General features: G+C 37.0%; 2 protein-coding genes across 7 annotated transcripts in view; both read left to right on the top strand.

The window, feature by feature from the left end:
* The window catches only part of MAGI2 (membrane associated guanylate kinase, WW and PDZ domain containing 2), a 718,224-nt gene that overhangs the window by 583,894 nt on the left and 116,000 nt on the right, over nt 1–18,330 (top strand). For all 6 annotated transcript variants that reach the window (XM_065743669.1, XM_065743670.1, XM_065743668.1 and 3 more), the window contains one exon: nt 14,687–15,322. In XM_065743669.1, coding sequence (XP_065599741.1) covers nt 14,687–15,322 — 636 coding nt within the window. The remainder of the gene's footprint in view (nt 1–14,686; nt 15,323–18,330) is intronic.
* Nucleotides 7,458–18,330, top strand: part of GSAP (gamma-secretase activating protein) — a 416,138-nt gene continuing 405,265 nt past the window's right edge. Inside the window, exon 1 of the mRNA XM_065743684.1 lies at nt 7,458–7,470. The gene's annotated coding sequence lies outside the window, so the exon portion shown is untranslated. The remainder of the gene's footprint in view (nt 7,471–18,330) is intronic.

Genomic DNA, 18,330 nt, shown 5'->3' with positions numbered 1-18,330 from the left:
TTTTGCAGAGGGTCAGTCTGGTCCCAAAATGTATTTCCCATACAGAAATACATCCACATGTTGATGTAACCTTTTGTGGGTTGTGCATAAGAATTAGGAACTAATTCTTTCCCCCTGTAGCTTCTGTATTAAACACCTTCACCTTGAGTTGACAGGAAGAGCGAACCTTTCCTACATTGGATGTTCTATCTATTAAGTGCAGGAGCAGAATCTAAATCTTACAAACTCGAAATGTGGGGGAAGGGAAAAGCCAGGACAAGTGCAAGAGGGAAGAAAGGACTGCAGAAAGGGCCCTAAATCAAAAGATAAATATGAAATGTTGTCTTAGTATATCAAGATCTGTTCAAACAATGCAAATGCATCAAATGCATGTGGACAACCTTGACCTTATTGTTATATGACTGTTTTATTTTGAGCTATGTTATAGATACCATAAAAGAAATGTGAGACAATTCCTCTCCAGATTAAGACTGGAAGGAGAAAATGGATGAGTTAAGCCAGTTAGCCCTCCTGTCAGTGCTGTAAGAGCTGTTCAATCCAATGCTGTGGTATACTTAACTCCATGGTGTAGTAGCTGTGGTACAGCATCATTGTATCTGCTTCAGCAGATTGAGCAAGAATTTTACATTTTCTTGCAGCATCAGCAATTTCTTTTCCTGGATCTCAACTGTGACATAGGCTACCATGACTTTTTTTTTTAATTTATTTCCGTTTGCATCTTACAATGGCAGCTCTTAGGATTTGTATATATATAAAACAGATTCCTTGAGAATAATGTAAATGTCTCATGCATTGTAGTCTTACTATTATATTGCTATCACTGATGGAATTAAATGCTCTTTAAATCCTGATTTAGCTGGAAAAGGGAGAAATAACAGTAAGCTTGTATAATTTTTATTCATTTTTCCATCTCTTTAGTCATTTTGGTGCGACAGTATTCATTAGATGAATGCACATTTCATATTTTTGTGTTTGATTCTGTTTTTTAATTTGATAGTGCTCACATAACTAATTTATCTTTTAATAGTGACAGCTTTTAATCTCTTTCACGTCTTGTTGGTATCTGAGCACATCTGGGTCTTACTTAGGTATTCAAAATCTTTGTTATGCCACTAGAGCATCCTTCCCAAATGAATTCTATTTGTCCAAGTGGAAAAAAATAAAAAATAATATATTGTCAGTCATTTTAAACTCATTTTAAACAGTTTTGGTTTAACACACTCCACATAGCTTTGAGGCAATAATGACACAGACAAGTAGATTTGTTCTACTTCTTTTTGGAGTCAGTGGAGAGGGAAAGAATCCTTCATTAGAAGAAATGTAGAGATTGTCTAAAAACCAAATTGGGAAAATATTTAATTAGAATCCAAAGTAAAAGCCAGCTACATTCCATTGAAGGAAAAGCATGTTTAATATGAACAAACAGTACTTCCTCATGAGTGCAGAAAACTTGCAGCTCATCTTTGACAACTCCAATTGTAATTATAGTGATGTTTTCTGAATGCATGGACATATTAATACTTTCAGGGTACATGAACTTTGAAAGGTTCTCTAGCGACATGCAGGGACGGTGCAAATACCCTTTAGAATTCTTGGCCCAAGTGTAGGACAGTGGCTGCTGATTGCAAGTAGATTTATCCTAAATGTCCTCTGTACTATGTTTCTCCTTGCATTTCTACCTAGTCTTTGCTTTTTTCATTATTTCCATTTTAAGTGATGTCATTACTTTCCCTGTTCCCAGTCCTCTTCTGCTAGGCTGGCTTGCAGGGATTTCTGGTCCTAAGGAGCTTTTGCTGAGAGCCACAGCCTGAAGCTGGCCATAGATGGGGACAGTGTCAGCCCCATCAGAGCACAGGCTGTGCTGTGCCTTCAGTTACAAGAAAACACAGCTTGAAGAAAAGTGTGTCACCTATAGTTATCAGTGGCACTTTGCTATTATATAAATTCAAGACTACCTCAGAATCAAAAACACCCTCCAGTTTTTAGACTAGGTCAATCTTTGATTCTCCTTCTACATCACTACTGCATTTGAGGCAGCTAAAGATAGTTGAATGAATGTGAAAATCTGCATACATCTGTATTTCTAAGGTGCCTTTCAGACAAGTTTTGCAAGGAGTGCTTTATGATACTCAGCATTCAATCTGCAAATCGTTGTAATAAATACTGGAAGCTAGTAAATTCTGAGAAGGAAAATGAATGTGCTTACTGCAAATATCAGTGTTAGTGCCCTCTCTATTTATGATCTTTGTCATATAACATCGTATAAGGAGGTTGAGAAGCATTTGGTGCTAATTAATCCCTAGCATATGAAATCATACATAGAACTAATAACTTCAGTGTAATGGCATTAACTGTTTCAGAATATTTCATTGCATAAACCTCATTTACTGTAACAAGTTAATCAGATGAGAATCATAGAATCATCAAGGTTGGAAAAGTCCACTAAGATCATCTAGTCCAACCATCACCACCACAAATATGAATTTCTCAGTTATTTATTAACTCTGGAGATCAAGTCTTCACATTTCAGTATCAGTTTACAATATTCCAAGATCATTAGACATTAAATACATTGACTGATTTATTTAGCTCCTATGTATGTAAAAATTGTCAATACTAAACAATTTTGGGGTTCATTGATGAAGAGAGAGAAATTTCTGCCCGTTTGGAAATTCTATGGTCTCTTCTAAATATTATCTGGGAGTGCAATACACATTCTTTCACTAGTACAAAGTTAGGAAAAGAAATTTAAGTGTGACATTTTGTAATTACAGTCTTTAGCTCATTGTTTTCAATTGTTGAAAAAGTTTGATAAGTTTTACAATTTGGTTTATTGTCCTATAAACAGGGACACATTTTTCCCGCTATATAAGTATCCATTGTAAAACCTATGAAATCAAAGCACACTAACTTAAATAAACGCACAATTCATTCTCTCAGCTATGGTGAACTTTGCTGGTAGGACACTGTTATTTATAGTGATGTCTCCCTTGCCATTGTCAGCAGATCTGGATTTGATTTGACTGATTCATGATGACAATTTGGAGTTTATTTTCATGAACCTGCAACTTCTTGATTATACTAAGTGCAGAAAGAATTAAAATGGACAAGGAGTCTTTCATTGTTGTACCTAGTGTTGTTTGGATATTTTATTTTAACCTTGGGTGAGTTTCTTGGGATTGTAATCCCTATCAGAATTAATAACGTTTCACTACATTTCCAAAAGCGACTCGTATAGGTAGCTGTCACCCTACTGTGAATTTTGTCTCTAAATTGCTTTCTGAGAGGGCATCTATGTGAGCAGTGTGCACATGCAAACCTTAAAAATTAACAATTTCATACTTGAACTGTCATAAGAAGGAAAAAGAACAAAAGCAGCTTTAATACAAATTACTATCCATTTTTACTATCCATTCCTTTTGGGAGCAAGATTCACCAGCATACTCAAGGCAGAAACACAGTCAGTGCAGTGGTTTGGAGATCATTGTTATAGACAGGGAAAGCACAACATCAAGCAGAAATCAGTTTCCTTTCAGTTTTCTCCAGCACTCTGCTGCTGACATTTGCATCTCAGATTCTCCCTGATCTTTTCATCCTTGTATCCCATTGTGTACACTCTCACCCATCACTTGTCCATAATTATTTCCTGTCTGTAACATGCTGCATTCCTGCATGCATTTTTCTTTTATGCTTCTTCATGCTCTTCTTCTTGCGACAAATAGTTCTTAAAAGGAAGTTTACCAATTGGCCATCTCGTTTCTCATTGTTTTCATAGGATGTCCAGATAGGTTGTGCACAAAATAAGCTTGAGTTAGATTTTCCAAGAATTAACTTGTCAGTATGTCTACTACATCCAATTGCACGAGAGGCCACAACTTGTGCTGTTTTGGATGGACATGGAAGACCTTACTACTCTGCATCTGCCTGAAAGGAGGTTGTGGCAAGGTGGCAAATTCAGCCTCTTCTCCCAGGTAACAGCAACAGGACTGGAGGGAATGGCCTCAAGTTGTGCAAGGGAGGGTTGGGTTGGATATTACACACAATTTCTTCTCCAGAAGAGTGATGAGGTATTGGAAGAGGCTGCTCAGGGAGGTGGTGGAGCCGCTCTCCCTGGAAATGTGGAGATGTGGTACTGAGGGAGGTGGTTTAGTGGGCATGGTGGTTGGAGTAGATGATCTTACAGGTTTTTCCCAACCTTGATGATTCTATGATTCTATGAAGTAATACATCCTTGGGAGAAACGGTGGCATCTACTCTGTCAGGAGCAGGGTCAAAATACCAAATGGAAGCATATGAAAAGAAGTGATAATCTTTCAAGAAGAAATATATATATATATAATGGACATTTTGAGAAGGGCTTTTTAACTACAGGCCACCCATGGGAAGATTCTCACTAAGAACACTAGGAGATGGTAAGTATACTGAGACTACTCTTTCAGTGTGGACAAATAGAGAAGTCTGATGTGAGATCACATCAGACTTATTTTAATTTACATTTACTCATTAGATAATTAAAAGATTAATAAATTCAAGCATGTAGCAAAATATTTTTTCTCTGAAGAGGAAGATACAGTGTGCTGTTATAAACTGAAGATCAATCCTCCGTTATTTATATAATCTGAGATTTGGCTATTGAACAGTAACTGGTATATCCATAACACAGTTTCATTTGCTAGAAGAGTTGGATTCTAACCATTAAGATGAATCCTTCCTTCTCAGTGGGAAATGAGAGAATATTTACTCTGCAGTTCGAGTATTCAATACAGGAAAATAGAAGCCACACAAAAAATGTGACTCTACAATGCTACGGAAAGTACAGGAATACTGCAAATTCTGGTCTCCTTCTCAGAAAGCTAATAAACCAAAGCTGAACATAGAGAAGATGAACAAGACATAGAAGGAAGCAGAACAGATGATGGGAGGTTGGATAATCCTCATAAAAGGAGAATGTGTTTCTTAGTCCTGCAACTGTAGCAGTGAAAAGTGACACTTGCCTAACCAATAGTAGGCTAGAATTTCTGATGTTTTATGAAACAGATGAATCTTAAATAATATGGTTGGTGGGATTTCTTTTAATGATTTCCTCCATCTCACCAACAAATGATTAAGCAGTCTGGACTTTGTGGTTTAGATTCAATGCAGTGTTCTGGAGTAGGCTGAAAAAGAAAGGAGAAATTAGTCAGTGGTGAAGGTGTTAAATTGTTTTGCAAAGAATAAAAATATATTGTCCTTGAAAATGAGTGATTGGTAGTGAAAGAGACTCCAGCGATATTCAGATAACATTTGGTTGGAAGGAAGGTCAGCTTGATAATTGATTACCCTCTATTAACCTGGAAAAATTACCGTAAGAGTAAAAAAGAGAATTCCGCTATTGCTCTTTACTACACAATTTTAAAGTAATATGTTTATATGTTCTTAGAAACTGTTGTGTAGTTCCCCTGGTATAGATATGATGTGAGAAGCTCTCTGTAGTATGAGTAATTTTGTTCATGATTTTACTATTAAAAAAAAGAAAAAAAAGGAAAATAGAGATAGTACATGGGGCAAACATAACTAAAGATTGAACAGCCTTTATAAAATTCCTGAGTAAGAAGAGACATACATTTGCAGAATATATTTGTTAATTAATTGGTAATCATAGATAATTCCATATTAAATATACTGAGGTACTTATAGGTAGTGGGCTTGTAGTTGAAATACATATATTTCAATGGGAATTATTTTACTGGTTTGAGAAATTTAAATTACTTTTTATGAAAATATAATACTTCTGCCTTTAATGTTTTATAAAAATGTTAACCTGTAGTCATCCAGACTTTTTTTTGAAGTATCTGTCTCAAGGCTGGTCCTTTCAGGGTGCCAGCCTTGTATATGAATTGACTGCCTTCAACATGAAGCCAGATTTAAGGATTTCTGTATATGTACATACATACACATACATACATATATAGATGCTCTAAATTTCCAGTTTGGCAAGACAGTAGATGCTCTAAAGCAAAGGGGGTGGCAGTGAATGATCAGACTGTTCATTATAACTGGCACAAGGTGTTTAGCCAGTCAAGTTCTTTAGCATAAATTCTGAAACTGATATAATGGTGTTAATAGCAGTGCCTGGGACAACAGTAGTAGTACACATTTCTGATGGGAAATACTTGGACACATATTATAATAGATTAACCTTGCTAAAAGAATGCCTTAAAGCAGCACTTTCAGTCCTGGTTCCCATTGGCTTCACAGCCACTTTTGGGCTCTGAAACAAGCACCTGATTTCTAGAGGTGCTGAGTGCCAGCAGGTGGTGTGGTCAGCAGAACAGTGACCTGAGTGGTGGCATAGGAAGCACATCACACCTTTTAATCTTACTTTTAAACCTGATAGCAAAATCAGAAGATCTGCATTGGCAGCTGAAGTTAGGCATCTGGAAGAGCACTGTGAGTGGGTCAAGAAAAATGGAGTATTGTGCAAACAGTATTGAAAATCACAAACATCACGATCAAACATCACTGCCTGTTACTAAAAACACACAATTCCGTATATGTTTCAGCACATAAAGATATTTGTGCATGTGCAAAAAAAGCCCTTCATCCTTCATCAGGACAGGAGGTACTGCCTGCTTCCCAGGAGGGAGAGGGGCTGCTCAGTATTTACATCATGCTCTGCCATAGCCAATGCCTTTAGGCTGTCAGGAAGCTTGCAGGGCTACTTCCCCCCTCCTAGGAGCCATTACCTAGATAAATTTGATGCTCTGAGTACAGAAATAAAATGTTGGGCATACAAAAGAAAACGTGTTGTAAATTCTGACCTTCTTTTCTAAAGAAAAAAAAGGGATTTTGTTTCTATGTGAGTGTCTGCACAATGACACCTTTCAAAGTGATCCCAAATAGCTATGCAAACATGGCATAGATTTTTTATCTTGCTCTTCAGATCCACTGATGTTTTGTCATGCAGTTCATTCACACCAGGAGTTTTGGGATGAGAAACTGGTTCTTGTGAGCAAAACCTATATAGAATAGGCTTACATAATTTGTAAATAAAAGGCAACTTTGAAAATTTGACTTTTTTTTTTTAATCTGGTCTTGTGTCCAAATTACTTATCTTTGGAATGATTACTTTTGTGGTTTAACCTAGCAGGTGGCTGTGCAGCATACAATCGTTCATTCACTCCTCCCCTTCCCGGTGGGATGGAGGACAGAATAGGGGAAAAAATAAAGAACTCATGGGTTGAGATAAAAATATTACTAAGGTAGAGAAAAGGAGAAGGAGAATAGTTCCCTATTTATATACATATATATGTGTATCTGTGTTATAACAAGTGATGCACAAGCAATTGCTCACCGCCCCTCATCCAATGCCCAGCTGGCCCCTGAACAGTGGAAGAGTGAAATGAACTCCCTCCTTTCAAAACTCCTTCCACTTGATGTCATGTGGTGTGGAACATCATTTGACAAGTTTAAGTCAGCTGTTCTCTTTCTGTTCCCTCCCAGCTCCTGGGGCCCTTTGCTGAGAATGGCCTTGGTTCTGAACACTGCTTAGCACCAACTGTAAACATCTCTGTGTTATCAACATTGTTTTTCTCCTAGAACCAAAACATCATACCAAACACCCCCCCAAAAAAATAATTTTGTCCCAGCTGAAACTATCATTTTTTGTAAAGTAGCCATTTTAAATCTATGCAGTGCTTTCAGATGCTTGAAGAAGTGAGAAATTGTCTCTGATGAGAATCTGCTGCTCTTTGGAACTTTACAAGGAACATTCATTAAAGTATTCTTTTGATATTTACTTACATTTTAATGGGCAATTTTTCATGTTTACTAGATCAGCAAATAATCAAGGTCTTTGGATTTTTGTTTGGAATGTGTTCCCCCCCTTCCTAAAAAAAAAAATAAGAAAAAAAATTAAATGCTTCTATTTAAATAGCTTTTACCACTATATGCAAAAAACAAACTGAAATGTAAATAGTTTTTTCTACTAATCCACATCTGGCTGAGTGTAATTACATGATACATGCTGGTTAAGCACAAAAAGTTTGAATAGACAGCTTTTTAATTAGGCATGTGCATTAGGTCAGAGCAAAATTAAAATGGGTTCTGAAAATTTGATTTGATAAAAATGGCACCTGCTTACTCAACAGATCTGGTTCTTGGGTACAGTCGCAGTGTGTTAAATTCTCCCCCTTGAACAGGAAGCATAGTTCTGAACAAGGGCACTAAGTTTTGTTCTGACTCACTCACGCGTCAGTCCTTCCAATGACAGGGACAAATCTTAGCAGGACTTATGCACTTGTGCAGTGATCCTTTGTAGAACTGCTGACTTGAAAATGTGATAAGCAGCTGTTTGCGTCTATTGCTCAGGTTTCATTAAGAGGAAGTCTGTGGGCCTGAATTTTACAGAAAAACATTTTTATTTCATTTTTCCGGATGCAATAACTAATTATTTGCATTATACTCTGATTTTTCCTACAAATCTCAGTTCTGAGAGTCCAGTGGGTGAATGGCAGATATGTACGTAGCAGTGACCTGTCAGCTTCACTGTTCATCAGCACATGGGTAAAAATTTCTGTAGAAGATAAAGACTGGGAAATAGCTCTTCTGTGCCAGTCTAAAAAGATATATTTTAATGGGCTTATCAGCATGCTCATGCACCAGCAAGTAGTCCTGAAATTATTTCTGAGCTAAAGGCAGCTGAGCATTGTGTGTCCCAGCAGCCCTTTTCATTTCAGCATGGCTGCATAAACTATGAAATAAAATTGTTACAGAGCCAACAATAAAATGGTCAATTTTAAATGTATAGCTCTCTTCCAGTTTGTAGCTGTGGCTATGATGAGAATGCACATTTCCCAGGTTACACGCTTGGTAAGTTTTATCAGTTAAATAGTCCTTAAAAGAAATGAGAATTTTCTTGGCAGGTATTTTAGCCGTTTCAGTATTAATATGCAATAGCCACTTTACACTGCAGTCTTCTTTAAGAAGTGATTATAATTCAGTAATTTTTATTTTCAAAACAGGGCTAATTATGCGATTAGAATTAGCAAAAAGTAGGTCCACATTTAAAAAAAAAGAAAAAGAAAAGAAGATAAATAGTCTACCACTGATTGCATGGTCCCAGGTTTTGTCTTCCATTTATAACATTTATGCTGCTGCAGTGTGAGTATCTAGAGCCAAATTGATGCTATAAAGTTCTTCGGGAGATCACAGTAGAAGAAAACAGAAAACTTCTGTTTACACAGAGCCTTTCAAAATCTCATGCATTCTAACAAATGACTGTACCCACTGATAACAGAAACTATTCACACATTGAATTAACACCTATGGAAAGGAAAGTGAAGCTGAGGCTCGAAGTTTCAGAATATAATTTGGTCTCTACACTTTAACCAGCTGGTCCCTCACACGCTGTTTCCTTCTCAGCTGCTGGAAGATATGTGTACACGTACAATAACTTCTCATTTCTGAGGAGTCTTCTCCTATTCCATGACCATCAGTCACATGTGCTATTATTGGAATTACCCTGACATTTTGTGTCTCAGTGCTGGAAACATGTCAACAGCTCAGAATTTATTAGTAATAGGCTACAGTGCCAGCAGTGTTGCAGCACTTAGCAAAAACAGAAGACAAGGTCACTGCTGGGAAGTGACAGAAGCAGCTAGCAATGGCAGTACTTGACATGGGTGGGCTGGTGAAGGAAGAGCTCCAACAATAAAGTCATCACATCGTTCAGCTTGTATTTTGTTAGTTCTGAAGTTCATGCAATATACGCATATGCAGAATTTGAAGTATATGGTTGAGAAATACAGGTAGAAATGAATAATACAGAAGTTAGTAGCTTTTACAAGAGCTATAAATGCAGAAAGAAAAAAAAAGGATCCTGCGTCCTGAATCTCGCAGAGCTCCATGTGCTCCTGCACTGACTTGGCAAACCATGGACTGTTTTCAGCTCTATTGCTATGGGTTGTGCTGGCTGTGTGGGTGGAGAAGGTCTGCCTCTGCCCCCACCAGATCACAGTTTCTACTGGACTCTGAATCTGCATTTTTTCTTTGAGTTCAGACTTCGAAGTAGAAAGAGGTCGGAGTACCAATGAGAAGGGTCTACCAGGATGCAGTTAAGTTCACTGAGGTACTGTAAAAACTCCAGTTAGGGATCTGAATGTGCAAGAAACATTAGTGATAAGAAATATACACATGGCTGAAACATGGGTAGGAAAATGGAGGAACTTTACCTAAAAGCATATATAGATATTTTATGGGTAAAATAAAGCTTGGCAGATATAGTTACTGGAGTCACTCAACAACATAAGTTCTTCTGAAAGAAAGGAAGTAGAGCTGGTAGCATTAAATGAAACATGAGGTTATAACTGTTTGTAAAGAAGTAAGGATTTATGTCAAAAAAGCCCTCACAGGTTCAATTTGGATAAAGTACTCCATGGGTGAAAAGAAGTTTTTTTGCACAGTTAATAACAGGTCCCCAGACTCCGATTTGACTCTGTAATGTTATAAAAGACAGGAATGTAAGTAATAATCTGTCATTAGAGGGTGTCAAAGCTCAGAGATTTCTTTATTAGTCACCAGGATAACAAAAGATAATGATAGTTTGCTGCTGATTGTTTGACTACTTTAAAATATACAGATAACAGAACATTTAACCATGAAAACAGGGATTGATTCCTTGTATATTACAGGAAAAAATAATTAATGATCATCAAACTTCAGAAAGCAAAACAAGCTAGTCTAAGTGAAATATTCTGGACTTTTATGGATAATCCTGTGAACAAGACATAGAATTTCATCAGGTCTAACATACTGTGTTGTATTTGACAGCAGGGAAATAGGTTCAAACCTGCGTTTCTAAATTTGTCAATCAAATGCAAGAGCCTGAACAAGGCAGAGGGAACTCTTAAGACATTTAGACAGATTTGGTTGCCAGCAGTATCCTCTAGCATTGTTTGACTCAATACTGAACTGGGACATTGTCTGCTGGAAAGCAGAATCTGTTTTTGTGATGGTGCAGGTGTTTGAGTTGAAGGACAGGATATTTTTTGCCCACTTTACTGGGTAGCAAATCTGCCACTTCATCAAGAGAGTGTCATTCAACTGCCTGTTCTGCTGAGCAGCCTTGTCTCCCTTATCCCTGAAGTCAGACAGGATTGGTAGTGTGTGTGCAAGGTTTTTAAATGCTGGGGAAATGTGGGAGAAGACTTCATAGTGGGAACACTGATGTGCAGAGTTGTCTATTCAAGGGAAGAAAAGACATGGTAGTATCTCATCAATGTCTACAGTACCTGAAGGAAGGATGCAAAGAGGACGGGGCCAAGCTCTTCTTGTAGCTGCCCAGTGCCAGGTCAGGATGCCATGGGCACAAATGAGAACACAGGAGATTCCGTCTAAACATGAGGAAGCACTTCTGTGCTGTGTGGGTGATGGAGCAGTGGAACAGGCTGCCCAGAGGCTGTGAGATCTCCTTGATGATCTTCAAAATCCATGTGGCCATGGTGCTGAGCATCCTGCCCTGGGTGTCCATGCTGGGGCACAGGCTGGGCCAGGTGGACCCAGAGGTCCTGTCAAACCTCTGCCAGTCTGTGACTGTGGAAGCAAACTCTAGTCAGTTTAGTACATTTAATTCTAAAAGCCAGACAAAGTATGATGCTTAATATAAACATTCTGCAGAATCTTGAAGGGACCCACTCACTGTGAAACTGTGATTTCTGGAGGCAGGCTATGTCTTGCTCAAATAGTCATGCAGGAATTATGAAGAGGATAGCTATTATGCTTGTCCATATGCATCCATTATAATTAGAAGTAGCAGGAGGTAGCAGTCAAAAAAGATGCTGCAGGAACCTTTCAGGAAGTTTTCCAAAAGTAGAGAGGTCCTGAACTCTGCATTAACGTGGCACAGTCTCTGTAATGCTCTTAACTTATCTCTCTCTTTCCACCAAATGCCGGGTATTTCTTTCTATGTTGGTAATAAAGAATTCTTAGCCTGGCAACTGAGTTAAGTCAGGGAAAACTCCTACAACCCAGAGATATATTTGAACAATTTCTGAAATTAACCCCTTTTCTCCTCCTTCATGTCTCATGAAATTCATCTTATTTCCAAACTAACACCACTGTGGCTTCTCCATGAATTGAACTTGGTAACTCGTGCCTTTCTCCTCATCCCTTTTGACCTTCAGCCGTATGTTCACCATATGACAATACAGCATTTTGGGTCTCAAACAGAGACTCAAACTCAATTGTGAGTTATGGCTTCAGAGTGTGCCCTAGATACGCTGTTCACATTAAACCTCAGAAAGTATAAGAATCTTTAAAAATGTTGATAAAGGAAATGCTTTAGAATTTGTGAGGGATAATACAGCTTTATCAAGACCTTTGAATGCTCATTTTAGCCTGTTCAGTTACTGGGGGAAGGGACAACTTCAGCTGTATATTTTCTTAATGTGCTGTTTGTGCACTGGCTAATTTCTTCTCCCTGGATAGCTATTGTTATGTCAATTAGTTTATCTAATTCCCTGATTTCTGAAAAACATCTTGTTTAAGTTTTAAAACACAGCTAATGCTGTACAAAGATATAAAGTTAAGCAGACAATAGTTTCCCTGCCCTACACAAGTAATGCTTTGATCCTTTTGCACCCTCTGCTTAAGTGTTGCAAGAGAGGATGAACAGATTGCTCTCCTCCCACTACATATCTGCACTGCCAGCACTCAGGGAAATAAAGACTGCATGGATTAGAAAGTTACAAGGGTACAATGAAGGCATAAGCTACTGCAATAGGAACATGTATTGAAGAGGTCTCAGTTCAACAGTATCCATCTTATTATGAGCAATGTCAGCCTCGCTGCTAATGTGGAAACCAGAGATGAGAGTGCAGGTAAGATCTTTCTATAGCAGAGCATGATCAAATCACAATGAATTGCAGCTGCTGCCACTATAATGTCATACAGCAAATTCTTTCTTTTTAATATATTGACTTTAAAAACTGTTTTTATAGCATCAGTTGCTTAAGACAAGTATTGGAGTTCCTTCTGCACTACATATGAAATTAAATTACTGCTTTTGTTTATAGCTTGAAATCTATTTATAACACATTTAAGACAGTATTTGTGGCTCCTATTCTTTGTGAATAATAATCACAAACATTCAAACAAATTCTGATCACATTTTTTTCCCTCTGAAGAAATCTTTAAACAAATCACAATTTGTGCATAGGCAGTTGATTACTGTCAGGCTGTTAGATAGTCTGACTATATGGGAACTGACCATTTCATTTTCATCTACAAACAGTCTTTGCCTTTTCCTTCTCTGGCATCTTGATGATGCTCGTTTTTCCTCTGTTTGCTTGATTAGATCTTTTGATTTAAGCACATGAAAGATGTAATTTCACAAATATTCTTGAAGCAATTCCACACTAACTACCTCCTCCTCCCCAAATCATTCTCATTTTACTGCTGAGTTTTGAAATATTATTAAAAAACAGTATGTTATGATAAGTTAATTATTAAACTGTGCACCTTGTAGACACCTCATCATGTTGCCTGTATAAATGATATTTTCTTCCTAATTAATGGTAGGATAATAAGATGATTTTAAAAAAGTACTTCAACTTGCAGACTTCTCTAACCTAACCTACATATTGTTTTATTAAAGTGCAAATCAGCTGTAGTCATCAAACTATTCTGAATATTGTTTTTACAGGTCACTCATTTTTATTTTAATATGCAATGTAAAATCACCATAAAAATTATTTATGACTGTTAATACATAGATCCATTCTAACAATAAGAAGGAAAGCAAATCTGTTTCTGAAATTTCCTTAAAAATATGGTTGATGCAGGAGCAATATGGAGACCCACAAATAGCCTGTTGATTTAAAGCATTCTGCTCTCATGTGTAATGCTGTGAATGGTTGTTCTGTACAAGACTCTGAACATAAAAGTATCATCTTTAGTTTTTTATTTGACAAGTAGTAGTAGTAGTAGGAAATCTTAAACTGTATTTCTGGTGTTGGTCTAGATTGGTTTGTCTAATATAAAGCTATTATACCTACCTGCAAAATTTGTGCTGTCATCGTGCTTAAACCATCATGGCAAAATACCACTGAACATTTCTTCAATATGCAAGATTCAGTTGAGTTCATGCCTAGAATAGGAAGTGACTGTAGTAATTCTGGGTGTTTGGTAGCAACAGCATTTAATAGAAAACTGTTAATATCACATCCAATAGAAAAAATTATTTCTTCAGTCATGTTAACAAAAAAAAAATTCTTCAGTCATGTTAGCAGAGCTTTTCATCTCTGTTCATTGATTCTTATGTCCACAAGTACTTGCTATTTCCTTACTTTTTTACTTTTACTCTTCAATAGACAAAAACATTTCTTAATAACAAGACCTCCAAATGAACTACCACTGTATCTCATAAAAAAAACATCTGTGGAGTACACTGAAAGAATAGAAAAATTGGAAAGAAATGTTAAGAAAAAGTATATTCCTGGGTTCAGCTTAATTCTCCGGCTGTGAGCTACCACAGAAAAGAAATAGTACTACCATTGTCTACCTGTATTACATTTGTTGGCAGACAAACTTTTTGCCTCCACTGTTTGAGTCAACATGTTGTTCTCATCTGTTTTATCACACTAAAAAAATGTACTGTATAAAATTATTAAAGTTTTCTCTCATTGTCACTCTCTTCTTCTCTTTCTAGGTGATGTCATTGTCTATATTAATGAAGTTTGTGTCCTTGGACATACTCACGCAGATGTAGTCAAACTCTTCCAGTCTGTTCCTATTGGTCAGAGTGTCAACTTGGTGCTATGTCGTGGATACCCTTTGCCCTTTGACCCTGAAGATCCTGCCAACAGCATGGTGCCACCCCTTGCAGTAATGGAGAGGCCTCCGGTAGTGGTAAATGGAAGACATAACTATGAAACTTATTTGGAATACATTTCTAGGACTTCTCAGTCTGTTCCAGACGTAACAGATCGACCACCACACTCCTTGCACTCCATTCCAGCAGATAGTCAGCTTGATAGCACATTCCCACCACCTGCCCATGATGATAATGTATCAATGGCTTCTTCTGGGGCCACCCAAGCTGAACTTATGACCTTAACCATTGTGAAAGGGGCCCAGGGCTTTGGCTTCACTATAGCAGACAGTCCTACAGGACAGAGGGTGAAGCAAATTCTAGACATTCAGGGATGTCCTGGTTTGTGTGAAGGTGACCTCATTGTTGAGATCAACCAGCAGAATGTACAGAACCTGAGCCATGCAGAAGTAGTGGATATACTTAAGGAATGTCCTGTTGGAAGTGAAACTTCTTTGATTATCCATAGAGGAGGTAAGTTTGGAAAGTCTGTACAATTGCAAAAATGTGTGTAAAAGGTTCTAAACCGTAAGACATTCGTATATTCACTACATCCTTGTTTGCTGGATGGGAAATTAATTTCCATGTTGTGGGAGGTAACAATATTGGTACTGGAAAAGTATGTCTGCAATTAAGTATTCTAGGCAGAATGTTTGTGTTTTGAGTGTCAACAATCCCTACTCTGTATAAGGGTAAAACTAGAGCATTTCAGGACCTTTCACCCTTCAGTACTATGAGTGATGTCCGCAGCTAACTGTTATCATCCCTACCCAGTGCTGCAAGCTCTGTATGTAATTTTTTATATAGCATAATTAAGGTAAATCAAAATTGGAGTAATCTTTCAGCCATTTACAAGGTTATTAGTCTGTAAGCTGTTTTGTGTCTTTTTCCTTGTAAAATTATTGTACAGCAATTGTTTTGTTTCTTTCTAAACAGCAAAGATCAAACAAAGCATATTTTTCTCTCCTTTAAAAAATAGCTTCTAGCAACTTCGTTTTTATGACTAACTTGACACAGTAAACATGAATACACACAACTAGAGGGGAGAGTCAGTACTTATCTGTAAGAAAGCAATAATGACAGAAGTTTGAACACCTTAACAGTGATAAGTAACAAGTCTGTTATGAGCATCCATCGCGATTTGCAATTGCCTGAATCATATAGTAAGACTTAATTTCTCTAATTAAAGATTTTTATTCCTCTCAAGTCATTCATGCCACTGATTGTATGTTACTTTGTGCACCAAAAGAAAAAGAAAAAAACAGTAGGAATCTATACAGAAATGCCTGTTACTTTCCTTCTGATGAGTAGAGGTTGGAAAGTGAAGCTCTAGTATTTTTATGTGCCAGATGCTTGTCTTTTAAAAACCTACAGAACCTTAGAACAAGGAATCTAGATTCACACAGTCAATATTTTTCATAGCTATATGTAAAGGATTGTTTTACAGAAGACAGAATCAAACATTTCTTTGAAAGAAAACCTAATTAAGAATGATGAGTAAAGGCCAATGGTATTATGAAAGTATTTAAACTTAGAGAAATTTAATCATTGGAGAGATGCTGTAGTAGTTGCTATTCAATCTGGCTTTGTTCTACATATATTAAGAATCTTAAAAAAAAATGGAGTAAGCTGCAGGTTTTTTTTCGTGAAAATTATGACAAATCAGGGAGCATTGCATGGCAATAAAGAGAATGAAGGGAATTAATGGGGTTAATAGCACACCAAAAGATGACATTTTGTTCTGAAAAATGAAAGCTAATCCACCTCCAGAGAAAAACAATTCAGAACACCAATCTCCAGAGAGAAGTGGAGTGTGAAATCCAGTATGTTGAGGAAGCCTGAGTAGTAATAGACACCAAAATAGATATTTCAGCAATCAGTGCTGGACAGTAGCAAAAACAAAAGAAAACCAAAAAAAAACCCCTGAAGCAAAACATAGTCAAGCCTGTGAGGATAATTCCTCTCTCTCAAGAGAATTTCTTCAGAGAGAACAGACTCATGCTCAAAACACATTGATCAACATGATGGTTTAACAAGTTCTGGTAATTAACTGTGCTGTGGTTATTTTATATACAACATTGTGACAGATGAGTTATAATGTACTGAGTTCAATCTTCAAAATATATGTTTATGTTTACACTCTCTTGCCTTTGGTCAGGCTAATCACAGAGGTACAGGTAGTTATAGTATCTCAGTTGACACAAAATATGTGGTCCAAATGCAGTAACTTGTCCCTAAGTCTCATCCACCTGTTGCTGGGAGTGAGCATTGGTTGGATTTGTTTTCATTTGTTTGTTCGTTTAGCAATGCAGTGAAGAGAAACATGGTTGTTCATGGCAAAACGAAGACTAGAGAAACTGATTGGAAGCACTATGGAGTGATGAAACTTAATGGAGTGAGACAGAACAAATGAAAATTTAACTTTACCATTCAACATTTCTGTACATCATAAATAAGGAATATGTTTTGCTACTAGTTTGTTAGCCTTGGAAATAGTCTAAATAAATAAAAAGCAGAGGCCTGTTTGTTTGAACGATTCCAAATAAAAAAGTGAACAAGTATGAAGTATGAGACAAAGCTTCACTACCTCAGATGTGACTAAGTCATAGCTTAACAGAAATAGGAGAATGTTTGTAGGATGACAACCTGTGTTTTCACAAATCTGTAGAAAAAGGCGACGCATTCATGTGATCAAATATACACCTGTTATGTAGGTAATGGTGGCTATGCTAGTCATTACATCTCCTTTGATAGTCACAGAAGATAGATAGGCATTTATAGGATAAAATTCATGACATTTCAATTTACGTGTTTCAAATAAGTCAGCTGTATCCTAGAAGTACACATTCTACTTGGCTGACTGTAAGAGGAACTGGGGATAGTTGGTTCACATCTAGCTCCTACAAAGGATGTATAAAAAACTGATTATATTACTTGGACATATGAGATAATCTGATTGTAAAACAGAATTCTAGTTCTTTTCAAAACCTACTATGATTCTAAAGTATTTAATATGTGACACTGGTGAAGGAAGGCGTACCTTTTCATTACTCATGTATGCAATTTATTTTTTTCCCTTTAATGTTTAGCGACAGATGGATGGGACAATCCCCTTTCATCATTACCGTATGCATCTTGTGTTTAGCATCCCATTTATAAGATTAATACCCAAGTAATATTCCTGCCTGTGGAAGAGAGAGGCTGTTCTGCATAAGGTTGTGCGTTGTTTTGTAACATGTTCTGTCTTTGAAATGAATATGGCCTGATCTTGTAGTTTACTGTCACAAAGTAAGTGACTTAATTTCTCTCTTATCTGGCCATTGTTGCTACATTGCAGGCACAAAACAGATCAACATTGGCTTACTTATATTCTCACTACAGATAAAAAGCATTTTAGGTTTTTCTTTTATGCATATAATATGCATACTAAAGCATTTAAAATGCCTTTTTCCCTCAAGCCTATGAAGTCAACAGCGAGCATA

Source organism: Cyrtonyx montezumae, unplaced genomic scaffold, assembly GCF_038088225.1.
Source record: "Cyrtonyx montezumae isolate F1298 unplaced genomic scaffold, pur_monq_1.0 scaffold_3, whole genome shotgun sequence".
Taxonomy (NCBI): Eukaryota; Metazoa; Chordata; class Aves; order Galliformes; family Odontophoridae; genus Cyrtonyx; species Cyrtonyx montezumae.
This window is presented reverse-complemented; position numbering and strand designations above follow the sequence as displayed.